The sequence below is a fragment of the Myotis daubentonii genome, chromosome 15, assembly GCF_963259705.1.
Source record: "Myotis daubentonii chromosome 15, mMyoDau2.1, whole genome shotgun sequence".
In the NCBI taxonomy this organism is placed as follows: Eukaryota; Metazoa; Chordata; class Mammalia; order Chiroptera; family Vespertilionidae; genus Myotis; species Myotis daubentonii.
The window spans coordinates 6,061,300-6,086,069 of NC_081854.1; the positions used below are offsets into that span (position 1 = coordinate 6,061,300).

At 42.1% G+C, this 24,770-nt stretch overlaps 1 protein-coding gene across 8 annotated transcripts in view; it reads right to left on the reverse strand.

Moving 5' to 3' along the window:
* LOC132216067 (zinc finger protein 345-like) overlaps positions 1 to 24,770 on the reverse strand; it is a 108,711-nt gene that overhangs the window by 31,699 nt on the left and 52,242 nt on the right. Inside the window, exons 1-2 of one of the 8 annotated variants that reach the window (XM_059665123.1) lie at positions 19,974 to 21,793; positions 12,001 to 15,653 (exon numbers count right to left, since the gene is read on the reverse strand). The exons of 6 other annotated variants lie outside the window; for them this stretch is intronic. In XM_059665123.1, the coding sequence (XP_059521106.1) occupies positions 13,918 to 15,653; positions 19,974 to 19,986 (1,749 nt within the window). In that variant the 5' untranslated portion in view covers positions 19,987 to 21,793 and the 3' untranslated portion in view covers positions 12,001 to 13,917. Of the gene's footprint in view, positions 1 to 12,000; positions 15,654 to 19,973; positions 21,794 to 24,770 lie in introns of those variants that run through there. One more of the 8 variants, XM_059665122.1, reaches the window with a different exon arrangement.

Here is a 24,770-nt window from a genome sequence, read left to right on the forward strand (position 1 = left end):
AAATAAATGCTTAGATGTGTAGAACAGCAGGTCAATGTTTCCCCCTCTTTCTCCTTCTTCCTACCTGTCTCGAAAATCAATACATAAAGGCTGTGCAGTGCAGTTCAGTGATTGCATATCAACCCATTACCTAGGAGGGAAAAATTCTATTTCTTGTTAGGGGACATACACAGGTTGCCAGCCCAAACCCCAGTGTGCAGGAAGCAGCTGATCAATGAGTCTCTCTCATTATTCATGTTTCAATTGCCCTCCTTGTCTTCCTCTCTGAAATCAACCAAATATCTTTTTAAAATAAATAAATAAATAATTTTAAAAACAAATAAACAACCCTGGCCCATTGCGCTCAGTGCTGAGAGTGCCCACCTGTACCCTGGAAGGTCATGGGTTCAATTCCTAGTAAGGGGCAGGCACGTGGGTTTCAGGTTCAATCCCCTCTTTGTGGGGACACATGTGGGAGGCAACCAATTAATGTTTCTCTCTCTCTCTCTCTCTTCCTCTCTCTCTCTCTCTCTCTCTCTCTCTCTCTCTCTCTCTCTCTTCCTCTCCTCACTCTTCAGTAAGAACTATGGGCTGTAAAATTCAGTGCGAATTGGGGCTCAGGGATACAGAGGCTACAGGAGACCCAGCTCCTCCTCTTACAATGTCCACACCACAAACTGAAGTTACAAGCTCCCGCTTCATCTGACCCTCCTGGGCCTGGAGAACCTGTGGGGGAGGAGCGAATGAAGACACGTACTAGGAGACACTGGACTGACTGGCATCAGGGTGGGAAATCGGGGGTGGCTTTCTCCCAGACAAAGTGCTCTCAGCGGTCATTATACCTATGCTGGGACATACCGGGTTGCACAGCTCACTGACAACCATTTCGGTTTGCTCTGCCCTGGTGATTACCTGAGATATCACCTCATCCAATATACAACCACATACAAGCTGCTTTTATATATGTATGGCCTGTCCTTCCTCAGGCTAAAACCTGTCAAACAAGTTGCAGTTGGGTCAGGGAGCCACAAACCTATCAACAAAAGTCCCAAGATGAAGCACCAGCACTAACCTTCCTTCCTTCACAGCTGGGCCTCATCAGGGCACTTGCAAACCCGATAGAAAGAAGGGAATCTGCAGGTCTCTCTGTAGATCCTGGTAGGTGGCTCCAGGCAGTGTCTGACTTTACACCTCTCTGGAGACCCAAGAGCCGGTGTACCCAGGGGTCAGGGTCATACCATAGCAGCTTACAACTCTTCACATCCATAGCGACACACCCAAGGGGCAGAGTCACTGAGCACCAAAGCCCCACTGAAGCAAGTCCTGCTCCATAAGGGTTTCTCCTGCACAGCAGCTCTCCCACTAGGTTGCAATGCCCCTGATAGATGCTAAAATCCTCAACAAAATTCTGGCAAATTGGATCCAGAATTACACGAGCCAGCACGGCCATGGCATACTCAGCGCCAGGGCGCCTTATGTGTCATGCCGGCTCAGCATGGTTCAGTGACCCTGAGTGGGGGTGGTGAAAGGCTTAGAAAAGACAGACAAGAGAATGAAAGCTGGGTCTAAGTGGGAAGCTGCTCCGGATGGAGAGATAGCGCCAGTGCCCACAAGCTGTGTCTTTATTTTATAGCAGCTGTCATGGGGCAAAGTAAGGGTGTCATCAAGATGTTTACAACATTCTCGTGGGTTCAAATCCTACTCATCTACATGCACCTGAACTATATCACTTAGGCACGTGGGGCCATGTGTTCGGAACATAGGTTCAAGCTTAAAACTATAGCTATTGGCTGTAATTGTGCCGGGAAAGCTCTGCCCTCCAAGCTGGAACTTGCACGTGGCAATGAGAGGACTGTGCCCTGTCATTAGTCCAAGGCTTGAACCTGTCCAAAACACGGTAGCTGAGCCCCAATTCGAATAGCAAAAAAACCTTAGTGAAAACAAAGCTGATGGCATCACACTTCCTGACTGGAATTTATTACAAAGAGAAAGCAAGCCAGCAGTGTGTTGGTGGAGAAACAAAGACACATATATCAACAGAACAGAAAACACAGAAATAAACCCAGGCACATACTTTCAAATAAACTTTGTCAAAGCTGCAAGACACAGAAGGGAAAGATAGTTTCTTCAATGATAGGTGCTGGGAAAAATTAATACTCATATGTAAAACAACAATACTGGACACCACTGATAAAATGTAACTCAACCTGCATGACAGAATTAAATGTCAGCGCTAAAACGTAAAACTCCTCAGGACAACCTAGAGAGTAAGTTTTGGGGGCTTGTTTTGGACAGAATTTTCTGAATGTGACACCAACTGCCAGGCAAAACAGAAAACATAAACAGTCCAGATGGCAACAAATAAAGCAAAACTTCTTCACAGAACAACAGCAATAAACAAAATGAAATGAAAGGAAATCTAGAGAACAGAAGAAAATACTTGCAAATCCTATGAAGGAATCGCTTGGAGAGACTGTGCATTCAGTTCTGATCAGCACAATAAAACGAATTATTTCGATATAGACAGAAATTCATACAAATAGGTAGAGTTCCCAGGAAATAATAAAGGTTTGTAATACCATAGTGCAGGCAAATAACAATGCAATGATTCTGTATCAAAAGCAAACTCTAATGAACATCATTAAAAATACTTTATTGCTAAGCACTGGTAACAATCATCTGAGCTTGCTAGAAACATGATGGCACTAGACATGCTGAACCCAGGGTTGCCATAAACATGGATTTGGTAGAAGAGGAGGTGTGAGGGAGCAATATCTGCAAAGCGCAATTAAGCACATGCAAAAATATGTCTTCCTCTATATCATAAGCAATTATTATATAACATATACCAGGTAGTCAAAAGAATGTTTAACCAAAATATACAGGTCCCCGGGAGTACATTTATACCATGGAATACTATGCAGCAGTAAAAATGAAGACTCTCTTCCCCTTTTACACAGCATGGAGGGACCTGGAGAGCATCCTGCTAAGTGAAATAAGTCAACAGAGAAAGAGAAATAACACTTCACCTCACTCATATATGTAATCTAATTAACAAAAAAAAAACAACAATGTTGAATGGAGTAAATTCAGAGTGTGGAATTCAGAATGTGGAATCTCAGAAGGGAAGGCGGGGGAGGGTATAAAGAAAAGAAAGAAAAAACATCCTTCCCTGTGGAGTATGCACACACACACAAACAATAAAAATAAAGCCACCTGAGACTTGAGCATTTACTTCTGTTCTCGGAAAGCAGTGGGAAAGCTCTACCTTGATGGGTGCTGGGTCTGCTCTAGATTTGTGTTTATATAAATCTGTCTTCTGTCAGTTGTGTCCCTGGAAATGCTGATACCCCTCCATGTAAAGTTCTCCTACTTCACATGAGTGGATTGCTTTTGGTTTTGTTGTAAGAAATGTCCAAACCTGTGGAGAATTTTTCTCAGTTTATTTGACACGAGCCTGTGACATTGCCAGGAAGCAAGAAGAAAACACACTGAGGTGGGAGAATGGCAGGTTTGCACCTTCTTTATACATTAGACTCTAAGGAGAAGACGTAAGGGGGTTATAAGAAATTCACTGGTGACAAATTAAGGGAGAGAGCTAAGGAGGGAAATCTCTGGGATTGGATAAAAAGTTAAAAAAAATAGACATAAACTTCTTTTTACATGTTATAGAATAGTTAACACTTCAAATTTAATACAGTAACAATAATAATTGGGGCTCTGTGGTCTGCTGTGTTGGGAGATTGTGCCCTTAAGATTCTGTAAAACGGAAATTTCCCTGAAAATCCAAAGGTATGTTATCCCAGATGCAAAAACACAATAGCCAGGCTTAATAAGGTACAAATCGACCTCTGCAAAACAAAACAAAACAAAACAAAAAACAAGGTTAGGTCATAACTACCCCTAGGGCTTACTTTTGCTTAGAAAGTTTTAACTTCAAGCCATCTTATATGGTTACTTTTGGCCTCTGAGTTCCTAAGATTGGCCATGGCATGCCAGGATCCCTGAGCTTACTAGGTTTAGTACGTGCCATCATTTTTGTCCAAACTGGTGAGTTAGAACTTGTTGGTTTAGCCCTAACCAGTTTGGCTTAGTGGATAGAGCAGTGGCCTGCGGACTGTAGGGTCCCAGGTTCAATTCCAGGCAAGGGCATGTACCTTGGTTGTGGGTATATCTCTAATAGGGGGGGTGCAGGAGGCAGCTGATTCATGTTTCTATATCCCTTTCCCTTCCTTTCTGTAAGAAATCAATAAAGTAAAAAATACAATTAAAAAAGAACTTATCAGTTGAGGAGAAAAGTTAATGAGTGCTTTATTTCCTGGCTAATGCATTGTTCACATCCTCCTTAACAGAATGCCCCCATATTGCTGGTGTTCCTTTATCTGGACTCCTAGACATAGTTAAGCTTCTGGTCAATAAATCCTTGGGATCTAAATGTGGTGGAGGTATTTGTAAGGAAAAGAAAAAGGTCTTTCACAATTAATGAGAAGCACCTGCTAATTCAGTGGTTCTCAACCTTGGCTGCACATCAGAATGACCTGGGAATCTTTTTAAAATCCTGATTTCTGGGCCTCATCATTAGTAACAAAGAAACGGAATTTCTGTAGGAATGAGGCCCAGAAATCAGGATTTTCAAAAGATTCCCAGGTCATTCTGATGTGCAGCCAAGGTTGAGAACCATTGTCTTAGGACAGTGATGGCGAACCAATTGAGCTCGGCGTGTCAGCATTTTGAAAAACCCGAACTTAACTCTGGTGCCCTGTCAGAAATAGGAATTTTTTGATATTTGCAACCATAGTAAAACAAAGCCTTATATTTTTGATATTTTATATATATACCTACATCATCAACAGAAGAGAACAGAAAACACAGAAATAAATCCAGACACATACTTTCAAGTACTCTTTGTCAAAACTGCAAGACAGAGAAGAAGGGAAAGATAGTTTCTTCAATGAAGGGTGCTGCTGAAAATCAATACTCACATGGAAACACAACAATACTGGACACCACTGATAAAATTAAAGGCAACCTGCATGACAGAATTGAATATCAGCGCTAAAACTTAAAATGCCTTAGGACAACCTAGAGAAAAAGTTTGGATGTTTGTTTTGACATGATTTTCTAAATGTGACACCAACCACCAGACAAAAAAGAAAGAACAGACAGTCTAGACGGCAACAAATAAAGAAAAAAGCGTCTTCACAGCACAACAGCAATACACAAAATGAAATGAAAGGAAATCTAGAGAACAGAAGAAAATACTTGCAAATCCTATGAAGGAATCGCTTGGAGAGATTGTGGATTCAGTTCTGATCAGCACAATAAAGCGAATATTGAGATATGGACAGAAATTCACACAAACAGTAGGAGTTCCCAGGGAATAAGAAAGTTATGTTAATACTATACTGGAGGTTAATAACAATGCAATGACTTGTCTGGAAACCAAACTCGATATAACTTCATTAAAAATACTTTATTACTAAGCATGAGTAACAAGCATCTGAGCTTGCTAGAAACATGGTGGCACTAGACCTGCTGAATGCAGGGTTGCCTAAAAACATGGATTTTGTAGAAAAGCGGGTGGGGGAGCAATATCTGGAAAGCACAATTAAACACATGCAAGAATATGCTCCTGGCCGAAACCGGTTTGGCTCAGTGGATAGAGTGTCGGCCTGCGGACTGAAAGGTCCTGGGTTCCATTCCGGTCAAGGCCATGTACCTAGGTTGCGGGCACATCCCCAGTAAGAGGTGTGGCCGAAACCGGTTTGGCTCAGTGGATAGAGCGTCGGCCTGCGGACTGAAGGGTCCCAGGTCCGATTCCGGTCAAGGGCATGTACCTGGGTTGCGGGCACATCCCCAGTGGGAGATGTGCGGGAGGCAGCTGATCGATGTTTCTCTCTCATCAATGTTTCTAACTCTCTATCTCTCTCACTTCCTCTCTGTAAAAAATCAATAAAATATATATATATTTAAAAAAAAAAAAAAAAAAGAGGTGTGCAGGAGGCGGCTGATCGATGTTTCTCTCTCATCGATGTTTCTAACTCTCTATCTCTCTTCCTTCCTCTCTGTAAAAAATCAATAAAATATATTATAAAAAAAAAAAAAAAGAATGTGCTCCTGGGTGTCATAAACAATGAATATAAAATATAAACAAGGTAGTCAAAGAATGTTTAACCGTAAAATACAGTTATTAAGCAGGATAAGGTATAGAAACAATTCTTCAAAAACAATGTACAAGTGACAAACAGGAATATAGAAAATGCTTTCCTCACTGATCAAGGTGGAATCCCTGAGGCTTCCTGGAACACTACCAACCACAAGTCCTTTCCTGTGAAGTTAGTACAGCGGGAGTATTGGGACTTCAGGAATAGAAGGGAGCAGCAGAAACAGACCAACCCTCCCCAGGACAGCAACTACCCAAGAAACAGGAAAAATCAAGCAGTTCCACAGTCTACGTGGGAGGAAACAGCACACCCTGGGGGATGGGGCCTGGGAAATAGAAAAGCCAAGCCCAGGTCCCTGGCGAGAGCGAGGGTCTTACCCAGCGAGGATAGAAGTTCAAAGTTCTCCCGCATCACATTCAGGTACAGCTGTCTCTGACGATCATCAAGGAGGCTCCATTCCTCCCTGGAGAAGTACAGGGCAATGTCCTCCAAGGTGACGCCAACCTGTCACAATGGAGACAATTGAAAGCAGAGCTATCTCTTTGAGAACCTGCCATCCTACTTCTTACACACCTTCCGAACCTTCAACCTCTTCCAGGCCCCTGGTTACTGTGGACACCAGGCCCTAATGCCAGTGCAGGCTGCTCTCTCATCACAGTCCATTTACTCACTGTGATTGCCCTCAGCAGAGGAGCCTGATTGGGTGAGAAGGATTGGAGAGGGCAGGGGAGCAAGCAATGCCATTTAAGGTCTGGGCGATGTAGTATAGAGAGCTTGTAGTCCAGCCCGATCCAGGACCACCCCAGGCCCCTGATGGACCCACAGCGGGGAAAGCCCCGAGTGAGTCTGTGCCGTCCTCCCTGCAGCCTCTGATCTTTCCGTCAATACTCACAGCCACATCCTCAGAGACCTTCAGATGCAAGTCACCCCCGTCCTCTCTGCCCTGCACCTGCTGTGTCCTCAGAAGACACAACACTCCTCTCTCCCCTCCACCTTCCTCACGGTCCTCCACGCGGGACTGAGCTGCAGGACGGGACAGGCGCCCTCCCCAGGCTGTGGTGTGTGTGTGAGGAGGCGGTGAGGGCCTGGGGGACTCGAACTCACCTCAGCCCGTCTCCTCAGCGGGGGCGCCGCCATTGCCCTCTGTGGGCGGAACCGGGCGGGAGTAGAAGCCGCTGGAGGAATGGCGGTCCCTGTTCCGGCCCTGGCGCGTGTTCGTGTGGCGACTCCGAGCTTCAATCCCACGTGTGAGCTGTGAGCACCACTGCAGCCTCTCACCATTAGCTGTGAGGCTGGGAACACCACTCTCCAGCTTTCTCCACGGGACGCTGCACCCAGGAATTCCTCACCGCCTGAAACAGAAACCTGAGAAGACAAAATCCCGCCAAGAGAACTACCAGTCCCGCCCTACAGAAGCAGCCAACCGGAAATGGCTTCTCTGAGCCCCCAATGGCTCATCCTGATGGCATTCAATGCTTCGCCTTGTGGGTAATGTAGTTCCTAGGCTCCAAGGCCAGGAACCTGTTACAAGAGTGGATTTAGGGGCAAATAGCCCAAAAACACTCCAAGTAAACTAGGTGTCCTCTAGCGCTTTCATGAGAGGTGATTTCCAGAGCAAGTTTGTTTCTCGTGCACCTGCGTGGCTTCCTTTAGCTGATGGTTTTGCATATCTTTCTTCAGCACCATCTCTTTCTGAATGGCAGGCATTGTTTCTTCATTCAGAGCATTTGGCATTTGTCTCCTTCAGGACTTATGTAGCTGGTGAAGGCTGCTCAAGTCTTGAACTGGCTCTAATCTGCTTCCATTGAATCCATTATACAAAGTTAATGCCACAAAACAGACACTCATACTTAAGACCATCTGCTTCTGATGCCATCCAATGTGTCAGCTCTGCCTGGGCTGCACTGGGGATAAGATGGTCAAGAGACATGTGAAAAAACGCTCAAAGTGACTGATCATCATAGGGATGCAAATTAAAGCAACAATTAGGTATCACTTCACCACTTTCAGAATGGCTGCCATCAACAAACCAACAAAGGACAAGTGCTGGCAAGGATGTGGAAAAAAGGCACCCCTAGTTCACTGCTGGTGGGAATGCAAACTGGTGCAGCCATTATGGAAATCAGTATGGAGTTTTCACAAAAAATTTAGTATGGAACTGCCACTTAATTCAGGGATTCCACATCTAGGAATATAGCCTAAGAAACCTGAAACAATCAGATAGAAAGTATGCACCCCTATGTTCATTGCAGCACAATTTACTATATGATAATGAAGGAATTTGTAGTATCTGTCCTGGCGCCCAGAACATTTGGTTGTGCCCCAGGGGCTCCAGAAAAAGGGAATTTACAAGTTACCCAGACACTTCAAGGGTCTGTTATCTTAGAAACAAAAAGGCAAATGGGCTCAGTAAGGATCAAAGTTGATCTTGTCAGTGAAGATACTGGCCTAGGACATAACTGCCCACCATAACTGCTTTTAGTTAAAGTTTCATTTCAGACCATCCTTTGTGGTTATTTTAGGTCTCTGAGTCTGCTAGGCTGCCACGCAGGCCTTCCCTGAGCTTGTCAGGTCAGCGTGTGGCCCTTTCGTCCACACTAGGCTCTTTGGTTGGCCTAGTAATTACATTGATACAATATAGGTTAACAGGGGAAAACAATCAACAATTAACATTTATAGCGCCCATATACATGGAAACGGCTCAGAAAAACAGTAACTGGCCAAAATGGCAAACACCATCATCTGAAAAGTCACCTTCACCTACAGTCAAAAAATATTGTGGGTGGAGAGTCAGTTAGGGTGGATTGTCAGGAAAAGTATAGTAAGGACCTCAGTTTTGGCCCAGTGTGCTGTGCACTGCGGTGAGGGCTTGTACTCAAAAGGACTCTGTTCCAACCCAAAGACCCAAGGTGTAGACACAGGAGGCTGGGAAGGAGGATGGGGGTCCAGAACATGGTCCAGGCTGCAGGGAAAGCATGGTGAGAGCCATTGTCTCATTCAGCCAGTAGGGATATAGAGGATGGAATCACATGGCAGTAGCTCCTATGCCATGAATAGGAGGTGAGCACCCGTCTAATGAGGCCAGGATCATGAAGGACTCCATCATCACTTCCGAATATTAGGTCCCCAAATACATGTCCATTGTCTCATCTCCTGCAGGATGAATATGTGTCACATAGGAACACCATTTGAAGGGTCAAACTGAGGCATGAAATTCATCACAGTGGATGGGATCACAGCATGACACCCAACATGTGGACAAAGGTGCAGAGACAAAGCCCTAAATACCGAGGTCTCCTGTGGGTCAAACTCTGTGCTGGGATCACAGGGGAGGCAGACAAACAGCAGCTCACTCTGAAAGCAGGTTCCCCTGGAGAAACCACTGCAGCTGAGAAGTGATGGCGTTCCCCTGAACACGGGGAGGCCAAGGGCAAGTGCTCTGAGGTGTAAAGGGAATGGGAGGAAACGCATAACTGCAACCATGGAAACAGGAGCTGCAGCTGAGCCACCCTGGTCCTCAGACTGTACCTGCTCCAGGGAGGGCTGCACATCAGTGGTAGAGACTGTGTCCGATGCTGGAGAAAATGGTTAAAATCCACCCCCTTGAATCTGACACTTGTCTGTGGTGTAAACGTGGGGAGCTGACTTCATTTCTCAGATACTGAATTTTTTTTTGTAATTTGATATGAGTTTCCACTTGCCCAGGTTGTTGTGAGAAAAGAGAAAATCCTCAAAAATCTAACCCCTGGAACCTTGGCAATAAGTACTCACCTTGTTACTTGTATTGAACTTGGAAGGCCAAAGTAAGCACCATCAATTATCTGCATGTCACATTCAGCCAACTGAGACTCAGGGAGCTCTAGTGAGTCTGCTGGAGATTCCCAGGTGGGGCCACCACAATGACACCTGAGTGCCCACAGAACCCGCCTCCCTGTAGCAGAGTCAGGGCTTCTTATAGGTCCCATCTTATACAATAAAAGCCTAATATGCAAATTATCTGCTGAGGCAGTCATTGACCAGGAGTTCAACTGTCCAGAAGTTCAACTGCTTGATATGACGTGTGCGGACCACTAGTAGGCAGCGCAGAACATAGCGGGTGGCAATGGAGGCAATGACAGCCCCAATGGACACAGACGAGGGGACCTGGGTGGGATGGTGGAACAGACGGAACAGGGAGCATGTGGCTCCAGGCCAAGGCCAAGTACCAGGCAGGGCTGCAGGGCTACAAGGCTGGAGGTGGGAGGTGGAAATGTGAGGCTGGGGTTGCAAGCTAGGGCCCAATCTCCACAGGCCACCCCAAGGGACCCCACTTGTAGAAATATTTCGTGCACTGGGCCTTTAGTTTCTTATAAAATGCACCCAAAGACAAAGGTGCGTGTGGACATTGGGGGAGTAAGAAGTGCCTGGCCTGAGAATGTCTCTGCAGGGAAAGGCTGGAGTTGCCAGGAGAGAAGGCAATAGAAACATCCCTAGCCGGTTTGGCTCAGTGAATAGCATCAGCCTGGAGACGAAGGGTCCCAGGTTTGATTCCAGTCAAGGACACATGCCTGGTTATAGGTTCAGTCCCCAGTATGGTGCATGCAGGAGGTAGCCAAGCAATGATTCTCTCTAATCATTGATGTTTCTATCTCTCCCTCTCTAATATGAGTAAAATAATATTTTTTAAAAAGAGACAAAATTTAAACATCAATGATGAGAGAAAATCATTGATTAGCTGCCTCCTGCATGTCCCACATTGGGTATCTAGCCCGGGGTGCAGCCATGTTCCCTGACTGAATGGAACCTCCTGGTTCACAGGTCCACATGGAACCACTGACCCATGATGCTGTGCTCTCAACATTCATGTTTCTATCTCTCAGTCCCTCTCCCTTGCTCAATGAAATCAATAAAAATTGTTTATGTAAATTAATATATTAAAAAAGAAAAAATATTAAAACATATTCCAATACAAAAAAAAAGTTTACTTCATAAAATGAAAAAGGCACAAAATAAGTAAAATTCCAACATCCATCTCTATTGTTTCAGTGTTTTATTTGAAGAAAATTGCCAAAACTCACAGCACATTACGCAGAACATACAGTAAAGTATTTTAACAGATATACAGACTCAACAAATACACTTTGGAAAAAGGTTCACCATAAATTCCTAGAAAAAATACAATAAACAGTGATGTAAAATGACAAAATTACAGAATATGTTTATATAAAAAATGCTTGATCGAACAAAATACTTTCTAGCATGTGAACACCTCACACATTAGTGGATAAATGCAAAAAGGTACAATCAGTTTATTTTTAAATAGTTTGATTTTTAAAAATCAATCAATAAATATATATTCATTGACTATTAGAGAGAGATAGAAAGAAGCACAAGTGATGAGAATCATAGATTGGCTGCCTCCTGCACACGTCACACTGGGGTTTGAGCCGGCAACTTGGGAATGTGCCCTGACTTGGAATCGACCCATGACCACCTGGTTCATAGGTCAAAGCTCAATGAATGAGCCACGCAAGATGGGCACTTTTATTAATATTTGGAGAAAGGGCAAAAAAAAAAAAATATTTGGAGAAAGGGAGAGAAACACGATATGAGAGTACAACATCGACAAGGCTGCCTCCTGCACACCCCATTCTGGGGAGCTAGCACACAATCCACACACAAGCCCAGTAATCCAAAGTAGTAACTCTGCTGTGCATGGCATCACACCTAAACACGTAAGCTACAGCATCCATGAGGGCATATTCAGTTTAGATCACACAATGTTAATCTTTGTAAATTTTAACATTTATATACAGATCAGGCACGGAATTTTTGGTAAAGGTAAATGAAATTTATATCCATATATAAAATTATACAGTAACGTTTGTACTAGCTTTATTAGAAATGACCAAATATTCATAAAAAATGGATAAACTATTGGTGATATATTCAAAGGTAAGAATACTTATCAGGAAAATGATGACTTACTAATATATCTTTAATAAATCTCCAATAATTTATGAAACATAAATTAAAACATAAAAATCCTTAGAAAAGTGCAAACTGATCTATTAAGATGGAATGTCAATCAATGGTTACTTAAGCTGTGAAGCAGAGAGACAGACTCAAAAGAAGTCATGAACCAAGTTCACAGTGACAGATATGGTCAATATTATGATTATAGTGATGGCTTTAGTTACATTAACACATCATGCTTTATGAAACAGTATACCTAACCTGTACTTTACTCATTATACCTTTTAAAAAATGATTCAAAATCTAAGAATGTGTATTTTGAACTATATTGGAAAAACAGGTTTGGCAAATCTATATGCAATCCACCTTCTTATGCCCTCTGGGACAGAAAATGTAATAAACAATGAAAAACTTTCACCCAAACCAACAAGAATGCTGTCTAGGTCAGAAAAGTCACATCACTGGACTAGACACCCTTTGCCTTTGTCTTTGTTTTTCTGCCAGTGCACCAATGGCTCTGATGGGAACATCTGAGAAGTTATAGGAAGCCACAAAACCTACTGATTATACTGAATGACAATGACTGTGTCCGAAGAAGATAAACATGCCTGGAGATCCTCAGATCTGTGTACACATCGCTCCTGTAGTCTTTTTCTCAGAACCATTCTTGCATGCAAGTCTAGATGAGGAACATTCCATCTAATGGGCTGTAATTCCCTACAAACTCATCAGGTCAATGTCTCTGTAGTGAAATGGTTTCCCCTAACTGCTACAGTATTCCAATCGGTGACCATTAGCCATGAAATTGTAGGCTTTAGGGCACATGACCCTCTGCAAGACCTGGGCAAGTGTATGGGCATCCCTTGAGAAACTAGAAAAAATTTCACACTGCTAGGAGATAAACCTGAACTTGTCACACAGCTACCTCCTTTTTGGAGTGATCTCTGTGTCTCAAAGCATCCATCTTCACATCAGGACTAGAGAGCCCAAATAGTTTCCTAGGAAAATATGGGCATCAATGTACATTTGGCAAACACTGCTGTGGAAATTCCTTTACCATACCGTTCCTTCAACGTCAAAGAATATTTGAGACTCCATAAGTTTTTCACCTCATCATGCTAGCAGAGGCCAGATCCCGATATAAACTAATACATAGAGTCATTAGAACACCCAAAATTAAGGAAGCGCTAGGAAAAAGCCTTCATTATTTTGCAAAGAAAGAGACCGAAGACTGGCAGTTCTCCCACTGATGACTTAGGAACTCAATAAATTCATCACTGGCATTTAGGGAATGTGTGTCCCTGAAAATGGCAGGCCCTCTGCCACATTATGTTTACTGGGGCCAACATTAATGAGTCCTATGTGGCAACACAAGACAGGGAGACAAGAAAGAACTAAGGGCTCAGGTATTCCTCATTTTCGTCAACAAATTAGACAACAGACATAGCTTCCTTGGGCCCATGAGGATGGTGATGGATACCATTTGTAAGGGTCTTATACATGGTTCAGGTGAAATACCTTCAGCAACAGAAATATGCAGTGACATAGATCTGGCAACATGTCTCTGTATGTCAGAAAGTGCAACATAGATACATATGGTTCCAGCATAAAAACAAACACAATAGCAAAAACTTAAGGGAACTTTACATATGTAGGTGATTAAATGCATGAGATACAATTCAGACAAATGAGACTTCACAAATTTTCTTATACTATTGTTAAGACCTAAGAAACTACATTTCCTATACATCTAAGTAATTACTCACATTTGGACTCATATGGGCAGAGCAAATTTAGAAATTTGGCTGAGATATCTCTGTCATTTGCAAGCATAATGGCTTTCTCCAGTTTGAACTCTCTGATGATAGTGGAGACCATTGCTACTTTTGAAAGATTTCCCACATTCATTGCATTTATAAGGCTTTTCTCCACTATGAACTCTCCGATGACGATGAAGGGCAGTGTTCCAGGTAAAAGATTTCCCACATTCACTGCACACATAAGGCCTTTCTCCAGTGTGAACTCTCTGATGAGAAGAGAGCTCACTGCTCCGGGTAAAAGATTTCCCACATTCACTGCATTTATAAGGCTTTTCTCCAGTGTGAAAACTTTGATGATAATGGAGGCTACTGCTATTGGTAAAACATTTCCCACATTCATTGCATTTATGAGGTTTTTCTCCAGTGTGACCTCTCTGATGTCGATGAAGGAGAGAGCTCGTGATAAAAGATTTCGCACATTCACTGCATTTATAAGGCTTTTCTCCAGTGTGAACTCTCTGATGATAATGAAGGTAACTGCTAGTGGTAAAAGATTTCCCACATTCATTGCATTTATAAGGGATTTCTCCAGTGTGAACTCTCTGATGACGATGAAGGTGAGAGCTCGTGAGAAAAGATTTCCCACAGTCACTGCATTTATAGGGCTTTTCTCCAGTGTGAACTCTGTGATGACGATGAAGATAACTGTTACTGGTGAAAGATTTCCCACATTCATGGCATTTATAAGGCTTTTCTCCGGTGTGAACTCTGTGATGACAATGAAGGTCACTGTTACTGGTGAAAGATTTCCCACATTCACTGCATTTATAAGGCTTTTCTCCAGTGTGAAAACTTTGATGATAATGGAGGCTACTCCAATTGGTAAAAGATTTCTGACACTCACCGCATTTATAAGGCTTTTCTCCAGTGTGAACTCTCTGATGACGACAAAGGTCACTGATGGTGATGAAAGATTTCCCACATTCAATGCATTTATAAGGCTTCTCTCCAGTGTGAAAACTTTGATGATAATGGAGGACACTGCTACTGGTAAAAGATTTCCCACATTCACTGCATTTATAAGCCTTTTCTCCAGTGTGAAAACTTTTATGATAATGGAGGCTACTCCAATTGGTAAAAGATTTCTGACATTCACTGCATTTATAAGGCTTTTCTCCAGTGTGAACTCTCTGATGACGACAAAGGTGACTGATGGTGATAAAAGATTTCCCACATTCACTGCATTTATAAGGCTTTTCTCCAGTCCAAACTCTCTGATGATGATGATGATTACTGCTGCCAATGTCTTCCTCACATTCTTTTCTGGTGTAAAAATCTTTTCTCCTTTGAAACATCAAACCACCCACAGAAATATCATTTAGACTGTCCCAGGTCTGATCAGCCTTTAGGTGAAGATGCCCTGACAAGGAAAGTGTGCCCTGCCCAGCCTCCCCACAGGTGAAATGATTCTGGGACACATTGAAATTGCAGTCATTTGAACGTGACATCCTCTCCACGCCCCTCATTAAAGTGTTCTCTCTCCCATGCTGCTGGTGAAATTTTGTACTGAAATAAAATAGTTCTGTACATGCCCCACACCTCAACAGCATCTGTCCATGTTGTGTTCCCTGCAGCTCAGTCAATTGGAAAATCTTTCTTAAGACTAGCCCACAACTCTCACAGGGGTGGGTCTTCTGGGAAGACAAGGCTAACTTGGGATTCCTTGCCTGTGACACTCTTACAGAAACCTTCTGTTCTGTCGGGGCCTCCACATTCTCTGCTCCACAGCAGCAACCTGAACAAAGGAAACACTGGTGAAGTACATGCTGACCTTATGAAATCAGAATATCTTTACGAAAAGTGTTTCTCTGTCATGACTAGGCATGATTCCATAGAATGATTTCCAAGACAAGTAAGTTGAACTCTAATGAAATAGCTGTTATATATTACCTGGTCAATGATGAAAATCTCACCAAAACAGGAACAAAAGCTTAGGGTGGGAAACAAAGAAGAGAGGAAGGCTCTACTCATTGTTCTTCCACAAACGGCTCCTTTTAGGACCTTTCATGCTGGGGACCTGCGTCTGTGTAGGATAATCTGACTGTGCTCAAACCCATACAACACAATTCTATTGAAGCACAAGACGTTCAAGGTCACTATAATAATACGTGTGTACTCCAAAGCTCTGCAGGCATGGACCTATGTTGGTTTGCAGAGGTAATGAGGGACCTGTGAAAGAGGTACAGGTGCAACATCCAGAGAGGTTAAAGTTATCTTTGGGCTTGGAATCTAAGTAGAAATGGTCATTATTACCCCTGAGGAGTTCGCAAAGTGTCCACAATAAGCCAGTAGAAGGGGAATTGGGTGAGAAATGGGTCATGGAAACAAAATACTTTTGAACAAAATGGGTTCCTAGTTATGACTTTAACCAAGCACTGGTGTCAAAACCTTTTCCACTGGCCTTCACTAAGGCAAGACTGCCGCTGGGTCCACCCTGTCATTTGTCTGGTCATGTTTCTTCTGTGATGCACAAATGATTCTTCCCCATGAATCCCAACTGAGTCGAACATGGGATTCAGATGATATAAATCCAAAAGAAAAAACCAAAGAGATGTATGGTGAGCATTGTGGAAGAACTACAAAGCGCGACAGAGATCACAGGGGAAAAAATCTGTGCGAGTGACATCAGCAAGATGGCTGAGTAAGAAATATGATAATCCTTTCCACTCTCAGAACAAGTAGACAGCTATCCATGAACAAAAACAACTGCAAGGGGTTAAGAATACAGTGAAACCCTGGCTGCTTTTGCTCAATGGTTGGAGCGTCGGCCTGCAACCAGAAGGGTCAAGGGTTTGATTCCGTGTCAAGGTTACACACTTGGGCTGAGTTTAGCTCCTTGCCCCGCCTGGTGGGTGCGAGAGGCAACCAGTCAATGTGTCTCTCTCACATCAATGTTCCCGACTCTGTCCCCGCTCCCTCCTTTCCACTCTCTCTGAAATGCACCGTGCTTAAAAAAACAAAACAAGCCAAAGCCGGTTTGGCTCAGCGGATAGAGCGTCGGCCTGCGGACTGAAAGGTCCCAGGTTCGATTCCGGTCAAGGGCATGTGCCTGGGTTGCAGGCACTTCCCCAGTGGGGGATGTGCAGGAGGCAGCTGATCAATGTTTCTCTGTCATCGATGTTTCTAACTCTCTATCTCTCTCCCTTCCTCTCTGTAAAAAACAATAAAATATATTTTAAAAAAATACAGCCCTGACTGGTTTGGCTCAGTCAATAGAGCGTCAGCCTGTGGACCTAAGGGTCCCAGGTTTGATTCCGGTCAAGGGCATGTACCTTGGTTTCAGGCACATCCCCAGTGGGTGTGTGCAGGAGGCAGCTGATCGATGTTTCTCTCTCATCAATGTTTCTAACTCTCTATCCCTCTCCTTTCCTCTCTGTGAAAAATCAATAAAATATATATATAAAAACAAAAAACCAAACAAAAAAGACAAACAAGTGAGGATTTTAAAAAAAATGAGTGCAATTAAGACCAAAAAGAATTCAGTAGAGACAAAAAAAAAAAAAAAAAAAAAGCTGAATTACAAAGAGATGACTAGAGTAGGTTACCAAACATATTTAGCTAGGGTCAATGTGGGTGCTCTGTGCAGAGGACATGGGATGTTCAAGGCCAATCTGAGCTTGGGACTCCTATTCAGAGTGTTCAAGGCTAACTTGCTATACACAGTCACAAAAGCAAGGACATAGCAAGCTACACTAGCCTACACTGTGCAGGCGTGCGCGTCTATAACCCAAAGACTAATGTCACCATTTCGAAAGAAGCCTCTTTTGTCTAAGTTGATATATAGTATGTTCCTGACCAGCCAGTACGTAGCTGCTTGGGCGAATTACCGTGTTTGCAATGGTTAGATTACTATGTTAGCAGCGGCTACTAAGTATGGCTCTTAGGCTGGGTCCTATGTTGGGGGCTGCTTTGTAGGGAGGATGTATTGTTAAAAAGCCAGTGTGCAGCTCACTACTTTATAGACTACTTTGCCGGACTTTACTTTGAAGAACTGTTTTGTCTAGCAGTGGTTCTCAACCTTCCTAATGCCGCGACCTTTTAATATACTTCCTCATGTTGTGGTGACCCCCAACCATAAAATTATTTCCGTTGCTACTTCATAACTGTAATGTTGCTACTGTTATGAATTGTAATGTAAATATCTGAAATGCAGGATGTATTTTCATTGTTCGCAACCCACAGGTTGAGAACCGCTGGAGTGGCTCCTTGGTAGCAATGGCTACTTGGACTGCAATAAAGACTCTCTTATAGCCGAAACCGGTTTGGCTCAGTGGATAGAGCGTCGGCCTGCGGACTGAAAGGTCCCAGGTTCGATTCCGGTCAAGGGCATGTACCTGGGTTGCGGGCACATCCCCAGTAGGAGATGTGCAGGAGGCAGCTGATCGATGTTTCTCTCTCATCGATGTTTCTAACTCTCTATCTCTCTCCCTTCCTCTCTGTAAAAAATCAATAAAATATATTTAAAAAAAAAAAAAAAAAAAAGACTCTCTTATATACCCACGACTTCTCATATCTTCTTCTCCATCTAATACCTGGCGTCCATAAAGGCCCAGTTCCTGGCAAAGAAGGACCTGTGATCTCACAGTCAAAACAAGGGTCAGAGTTTCCTCTATCAACCACTGCCCTTGCACTAATGTTGACCCTATTGGCCTGCTCTGTGAAAAACCCTGGATATCTTTGTATTTACGAATCACAGAATTCTGTGGAACATTTGTGAACTCCCCAAGGTCTACTTAATCAGCGGACCCCATAATATTTATCAGCATGCATCCCAGAAGAAATCCCTTTGACAACAACCCATCCCAGGAATAAAATAAAAAAACAGTATGTCCCCAAAGTATTTGCCACGAAAGACTCTAAAACCGTCACTTGTCATTAAAAAAAATAATAATTTGTTACCCTTGTCGGTTTGGCTCAGTGGATAGAGCATCAGCCTGCGGACTGAAGGGTCCCAGGTTCGATTCCGGCCAAGGGCACATGCCTCGGTTGTGCGCTCGATCTCCAGTGGGGGACTTGCAGGAGGCAGCCAATCAATGATTCTCTCTCATCATTGATGTTTCTATCTATCCCTCTCCCTTCCTCTCTAAAATCAATAAAAATATATTTTAAAAATAATAATAGCCCTAACTGGTTTGGCTCAGTGGATAGAGCGTTGGCCTGCGGACTGAAGGGTCCCAGGTTCGATTCCGGTCAAGGGCATGTACCTTGGTTGCGAGCACATCCCCAGTAGGAGGTGTGCAGGAGGCAGATGATTGATGTTTCTCTCTCATCGATGTTTCTAACTATCTCTCTCCCTTCCTCTCTGTAAAAAAATCAATAAAATATATTTAAAAAAAAAAACAAACACAAACCCCCCCACACACACTTAAAATATAAAAAATAAAAAAATAAATAAGCAGTTTCTTTAAATAAATAAATAAATAAATAAATAAATAAATAATAATAATAATTTGCTGCCAAAGCCACTGTGGACCCATAGATTTTTTGTTATTCTAACCTCAGCTCATGGAACTTCAAGGGGACTAGGCTACTGGGACTTTCTCAAACCTGAAACAACACTCCACCCAGTCAAAACCCTTGATTCCATATGCCGATGAAAGCATTTCTTGAGCTAGCATTGGTCCTAGAGTTCAAAGGAGTAATTGCTTCATCGAATGCGTAGACATCAACACCGACGAAAAACAAGGACACCATCTACTAACCAATACCAAATAAATGGAGAGCACATACAGCCTGATAAAGAATCCAAAATATTTACCTTTAAAAATGTTTGCGAGCTATAAGAGAACACAAATGGCAAAAACATAATGAAGACATGAACACAGAACAAAAGGAGACTATCAGATAGACAGAAATCATAAAAACGAATGAAATAGAAATGTTGGTGTTGCACAATTACAATGAATAAAATGAAAAATGTAATAAAGAGTATCAAAAGCAGGCATAAAGAATATGTGCTGTCCACGACAGGTCACTAGAAATCATCCAGATGGAAAGAAGAAAAATATATGTAAAGAATTCAGCAAATTAAATTAAGTAAAACCATAAAGTTTACCTGTAATTAGCATTATGGGAATCCCAGGAAACACTAAGGGTGTTCGTCATGGAACGAGACAGAGAGAGAGAAAAGTGGGAAAAGAACAGGGTAGAAAATTTATTTTTTAAAAATAAGCTGAACCAACTTTCATAATCTGAAAAAACAAATGTTAACAATCAAGAACATGCACTCTCACAGGTCCCTGTATGGATTCAATACAAACCGTTACTTCCTCAAGAAATGTTATAGTAAGATGGGAAACCATAAAAATCTTAGAAGAATCCATAGGGAGCAAAACAGGAGACATATGACCCAGGCAGTGGTTCTCAACCTTCTGGCCCTTTAAATACAGTTCCTCATGTTGTGACCCAACCATAAAATTATTTTCATTGCTACGTCATCACTGTAATGTTGCTACTGTTATGAATCGTAATGTAAATATCTGATATGCAGGATGGTCTTAGGCGACCCCTGTGAAAGGGTCATTCGACTGCCAAAGGGGTCTCGACCCACAGGTTGAGAACCGCTTCCTTAGAGGTTTGGCTCAGTGGGTAGAACATCCGCCTGCAGACAGAACGGTCCCAGATTCGATTCCGGTCAAGGGCACATGCCCAACTTACCGGCTCTATGCCCAGTAGGGAGCACACAGGAGGCAGTCAATCAATGATTTTCATCATTGATGTCTCTCTCTCTTCCTCTCTCTCCTTTCCTCTCTGAAATCAATAAAAATATATTTTTTTAAAATAACATTAAAAAAATTGCAGGCATATGTCGAACCATTATCTTTACCAATACAGCTCCTAGGGCAATGGAAACGAAAGAGAAAATAAACAAATGTGACTACATCAAAATAAAAAGCTTCTACACAGCAAAAGAAACCATCAACAAAACAACAAGAAAGCCCACTGCATGGAAGAACATATTTGCCAATGTTATCTCCGATAAGGGTTTAATCTCCAAAATTTATAGGGAACTCACACTACTTAACAAAAAGAAGATAAACAATCTAATCAAAAAATGGGCAAAGGACCTAAATACATATTTTTTGAAAGAAGACATAAAGAAGGCCAAGAGATACATGAAAACATGCTCAAAGTCACTAATCATCGAGAGATGCAAATCAAAACAACAATGTGGTACCATCTCACACCTATCAGAATGGCTACCATCAGCAAACGACAAGTGCTGGCGAGAATGTGGAGAAAAGGACCTCTTTTGCCCTAGTGGTGGGAATTCAGATTGGTGCAACCACTGTGGAAAATAGTATAGAGTTTCCTCAAAAAATTAAAAATGAAACTCCCATTTGACCCAATAATCCCACTTCGAGGAATATATTCCAAGAAATCAAAAACACCAATTAGAAAGGATATATGCACCCCTATGTTCATAGCAGCACAACTTACAATAGCTAAATTTGGAAACAGCCTAAGTAACCATCAGCAGATGACTGTATTAGAAAACTGTGGTACAGCTACATGATGGAATACTACGGTGCTGTAAAGAAGGAGGAACTTTTACCATTTGCAACAGCATGGATGGACCTGGAGAGCATTATTCTAAGCAAAATAAGTCAGTCGGAGAAAGATAAATAGCACATGATTTCACTCATTTGTGGAGTATAATGAACAACATAAACTGATGAACAAAACTAGAGCCAGAGGGAAAAAAGTATTTTAGAATATAAGAGAAGTAATCCTATTAGTTGCAGATTTTTAATATTTCCTACAACTTTTATGATATCATACTCTGTTAGTACAGTTTTGGTAATATTATTATACTAAAAATCCTTTATTTCTTGAAATTTTCATTGCATGTACTATTATATGTAAGATCATCTTTCTTAAATAATTGGTGTTTATTGCATGTAATATTATTATATTTTAAATTGTTTTTTTGAGATATTAATGTTTAAAGCAAGTAACATCATTATATTTAAGGTCATTTTATTTGAAATACTAGGGTTTATTGCATGTAAAAAAAAGAGACGTTAACATGCAAGGGTCAAAAATCAAAAGGCAAAGAGAATTGTGAAAACACAAAGAAAACGGGAACTCCTCTCACACAGGGAGATTCCTCTGAAGAAACCTTGCCTACTAGGAGAAAATAAGACGATGTATTCAAAACACTCAATCAAAACCATCAACAATTTATCCACAAAACCTGATCTTCAGAAATAAGTATTTTACAAGAAACACAAAAGCTAAGGAAGTTCATTGCCACTCAACCTGACTTTTTAGGCATGCTGACAAAAGTTCTTTAAGATGAAAAAAAAAATACTAAGTAGAAACATGAATACATAGGAAACTATAAATCTCACTAATAAAGGTTGAGAACAGAACCAAATTCACAATACTGCAACGCTGCATTGGTGGAATGCACATTATGTAACTCTGTTATAAAAGTTAAAAATTTAAACTAGTGAAAATAACAAAGTTGGCACTGTGTACCATAATACCTACACAACATGAAAAGATTTGACTTGAGACATCATAAATCTATAAAGAAGTGTGTGGTGGAGAGTCCAAGGAGAGAAGTTTTTTTTGTGTTTTTTTTTTATATTTTATTGAGTTTTTACAGAGAGGAAAGGAGAGAGATAGAGAGTTAGAAACATCGATGAGAGAGAAACATCGACCAGCTGCCTCCCGCACACTCCCCACTGGGGATGTGCCCGCAACCAAGGTACATGCCCTTGACCGGAATCGAACCCGGGACCTTTCAGTCCACAGGCCGATGCTCTATCCACTGAGCCAAACCGGTTTCGGCCAAGGAGAGAAGTTTTATATGCAATTGAAGGTGTTATTAAGATGAAATGGATTGCAAAGAGTATGACTTGTTTTATGTTAGTGTCTTTTTTTTTTAAATATATTTTATTGATTTTTTACAGAGAGGAAGGGAGAGAGATAGAGAGTGAGAAACATCAATGAGAGAGAAACATCGATCAGCTGCCTCCTGCACATCCCCCACTGGGGATGTGCCCGCAACCCAGGTACATGCCCTTGACCGGAATCGAACCTGGGACCTTTCAGTCCGCAGGCTGACGCTCTATCCGCTGAGCCAAACCGGTTTCGGCTATGTTAGTGTCTTGAAAATCACAAGCAAACACTATGCAATAGATATACAAAAGAGAGGGGCCAAATCACTGTACAAAATCATCAAATCACAAAGGACGACCATAAGACAGGAAGACAAACAAAGGAACTACAAAAGAGCCAGAAAGGATGTAGAAGTGGCAACAGCTGCTCCATAAACAAATTCCTCATTCAAAATGCAGAGAGTCACTGAAGGGATTAAAAGAAAGGGAAACCGGATGCAATAGGCTGAATACAACAGGCACTAAACCTGTATGGACCCAAATAGGTTGAAAATAAAGAGACGAAAAAAATATGTCATGCAAATGAAACCAAAACCGGGCAGGGGATGTGAAATTCTATCAGACAAAACAGGTCTCCTCAAAAAATGTATCACAAGAAACAAAGTTCATCATAAAATGATGTATCAATCAATTCATCAAAAGGATAATAATTTGAAATATTATTCACTAAACAACAGAATAAGTAATTATATTAAGCAACTAATATCAAATTTGAAGACAGTAAAAAAACCCCCACAATATTAGCTGGCAACTTCAACATCACTCCTTTAACAACATCCCATCCAAAGCAATAAGGAATAACTGAAGTCTGATTAGACTCCAGAGAAAAGAGAACTAAGAAATATATGCAGAACATTCCATCCAAGTGCAGCAGGAGACGCATTCTTGTCAATCGCACATGAAACATTCTCTAAGTAGATCACGTGTTAGGTCAGAAAATAGTATCAAACTCTGAGAAGAAATCACAAGTATCTTATCTAACCACAATGTATGAAACTAGAAAACTTTTAGTTTCAAGAAAGCTGGAAAATTCACAGATATGTTCAAATTAAACAACACACTCCTGAACGTCCAGTGGGTGAAAGAAAACAGAAAAGAGAACTCAAAAATATAGCGGCAGCCCTAGCTGGCTTGTCTCAGTGGACAGAGCAATCAGCCTGCGGACTGAAGGGTCCCAGGTTCGATTCCGGCCAAGGGCACATGCCTAAGTTGCTGGCTCGATCCCCAGTGGGGGGCGTGCAGGAGACAGCTGATCAATGATTCTCTCTCATCATTGATGTTTCTATCTCTCTCTCCTTCTCCCTTTCTCTCTGAAATCAATAAAGAAATATATTTTTAAAAAAATAGAGGCAAAGTGAATTCAAACACAATCTACCAAAGCTTATGTATGAAATGCAGGAAATGCAATTCTAAGAGGAAAGTTTAGAGCAAAAAATTCCTACATTAAGAACAAAGATCGCCGAAACCGGTTTGGCTCGGTGGATGGAGCGTCGGCCTGCGGACTGAAGGGTCCCAGGTTCGATTCCGGTCAAGGGCATGTGCCTGGGTTGCGGGCACGTCCCCAGTGGGGGGTGTGCAGGAGGCAGCTGATCGATGTTTCTCTCTCATCGATGTTTCTGGTTCTCTGTCCCTCTCCCTTCCTCTCTGTGGGAAACCAATAAAATATATTTAAAAAAAAAAAAAAAGAACAAAGATCTCACCCTGACTGGTTTGGCTCAGTGTCAACCTGTGGACTGAGGGGTCCCAGGTTTGATTCTGGTCGGGGCCATGTACCTTGGTTGTGGGCACATCCCCAGTGGGGAGTGTGCAAGAGGCAGCTAATCGATGTTTCTCTCTCTTCGATGTTTCTGACTCTCTATCCCTCTCCCTCCTTCTGTGTAAAAAATCATTAAAATATATTAAAAAATAAAAAAATAAGAACAAAGATCTCAAACAACCTAATC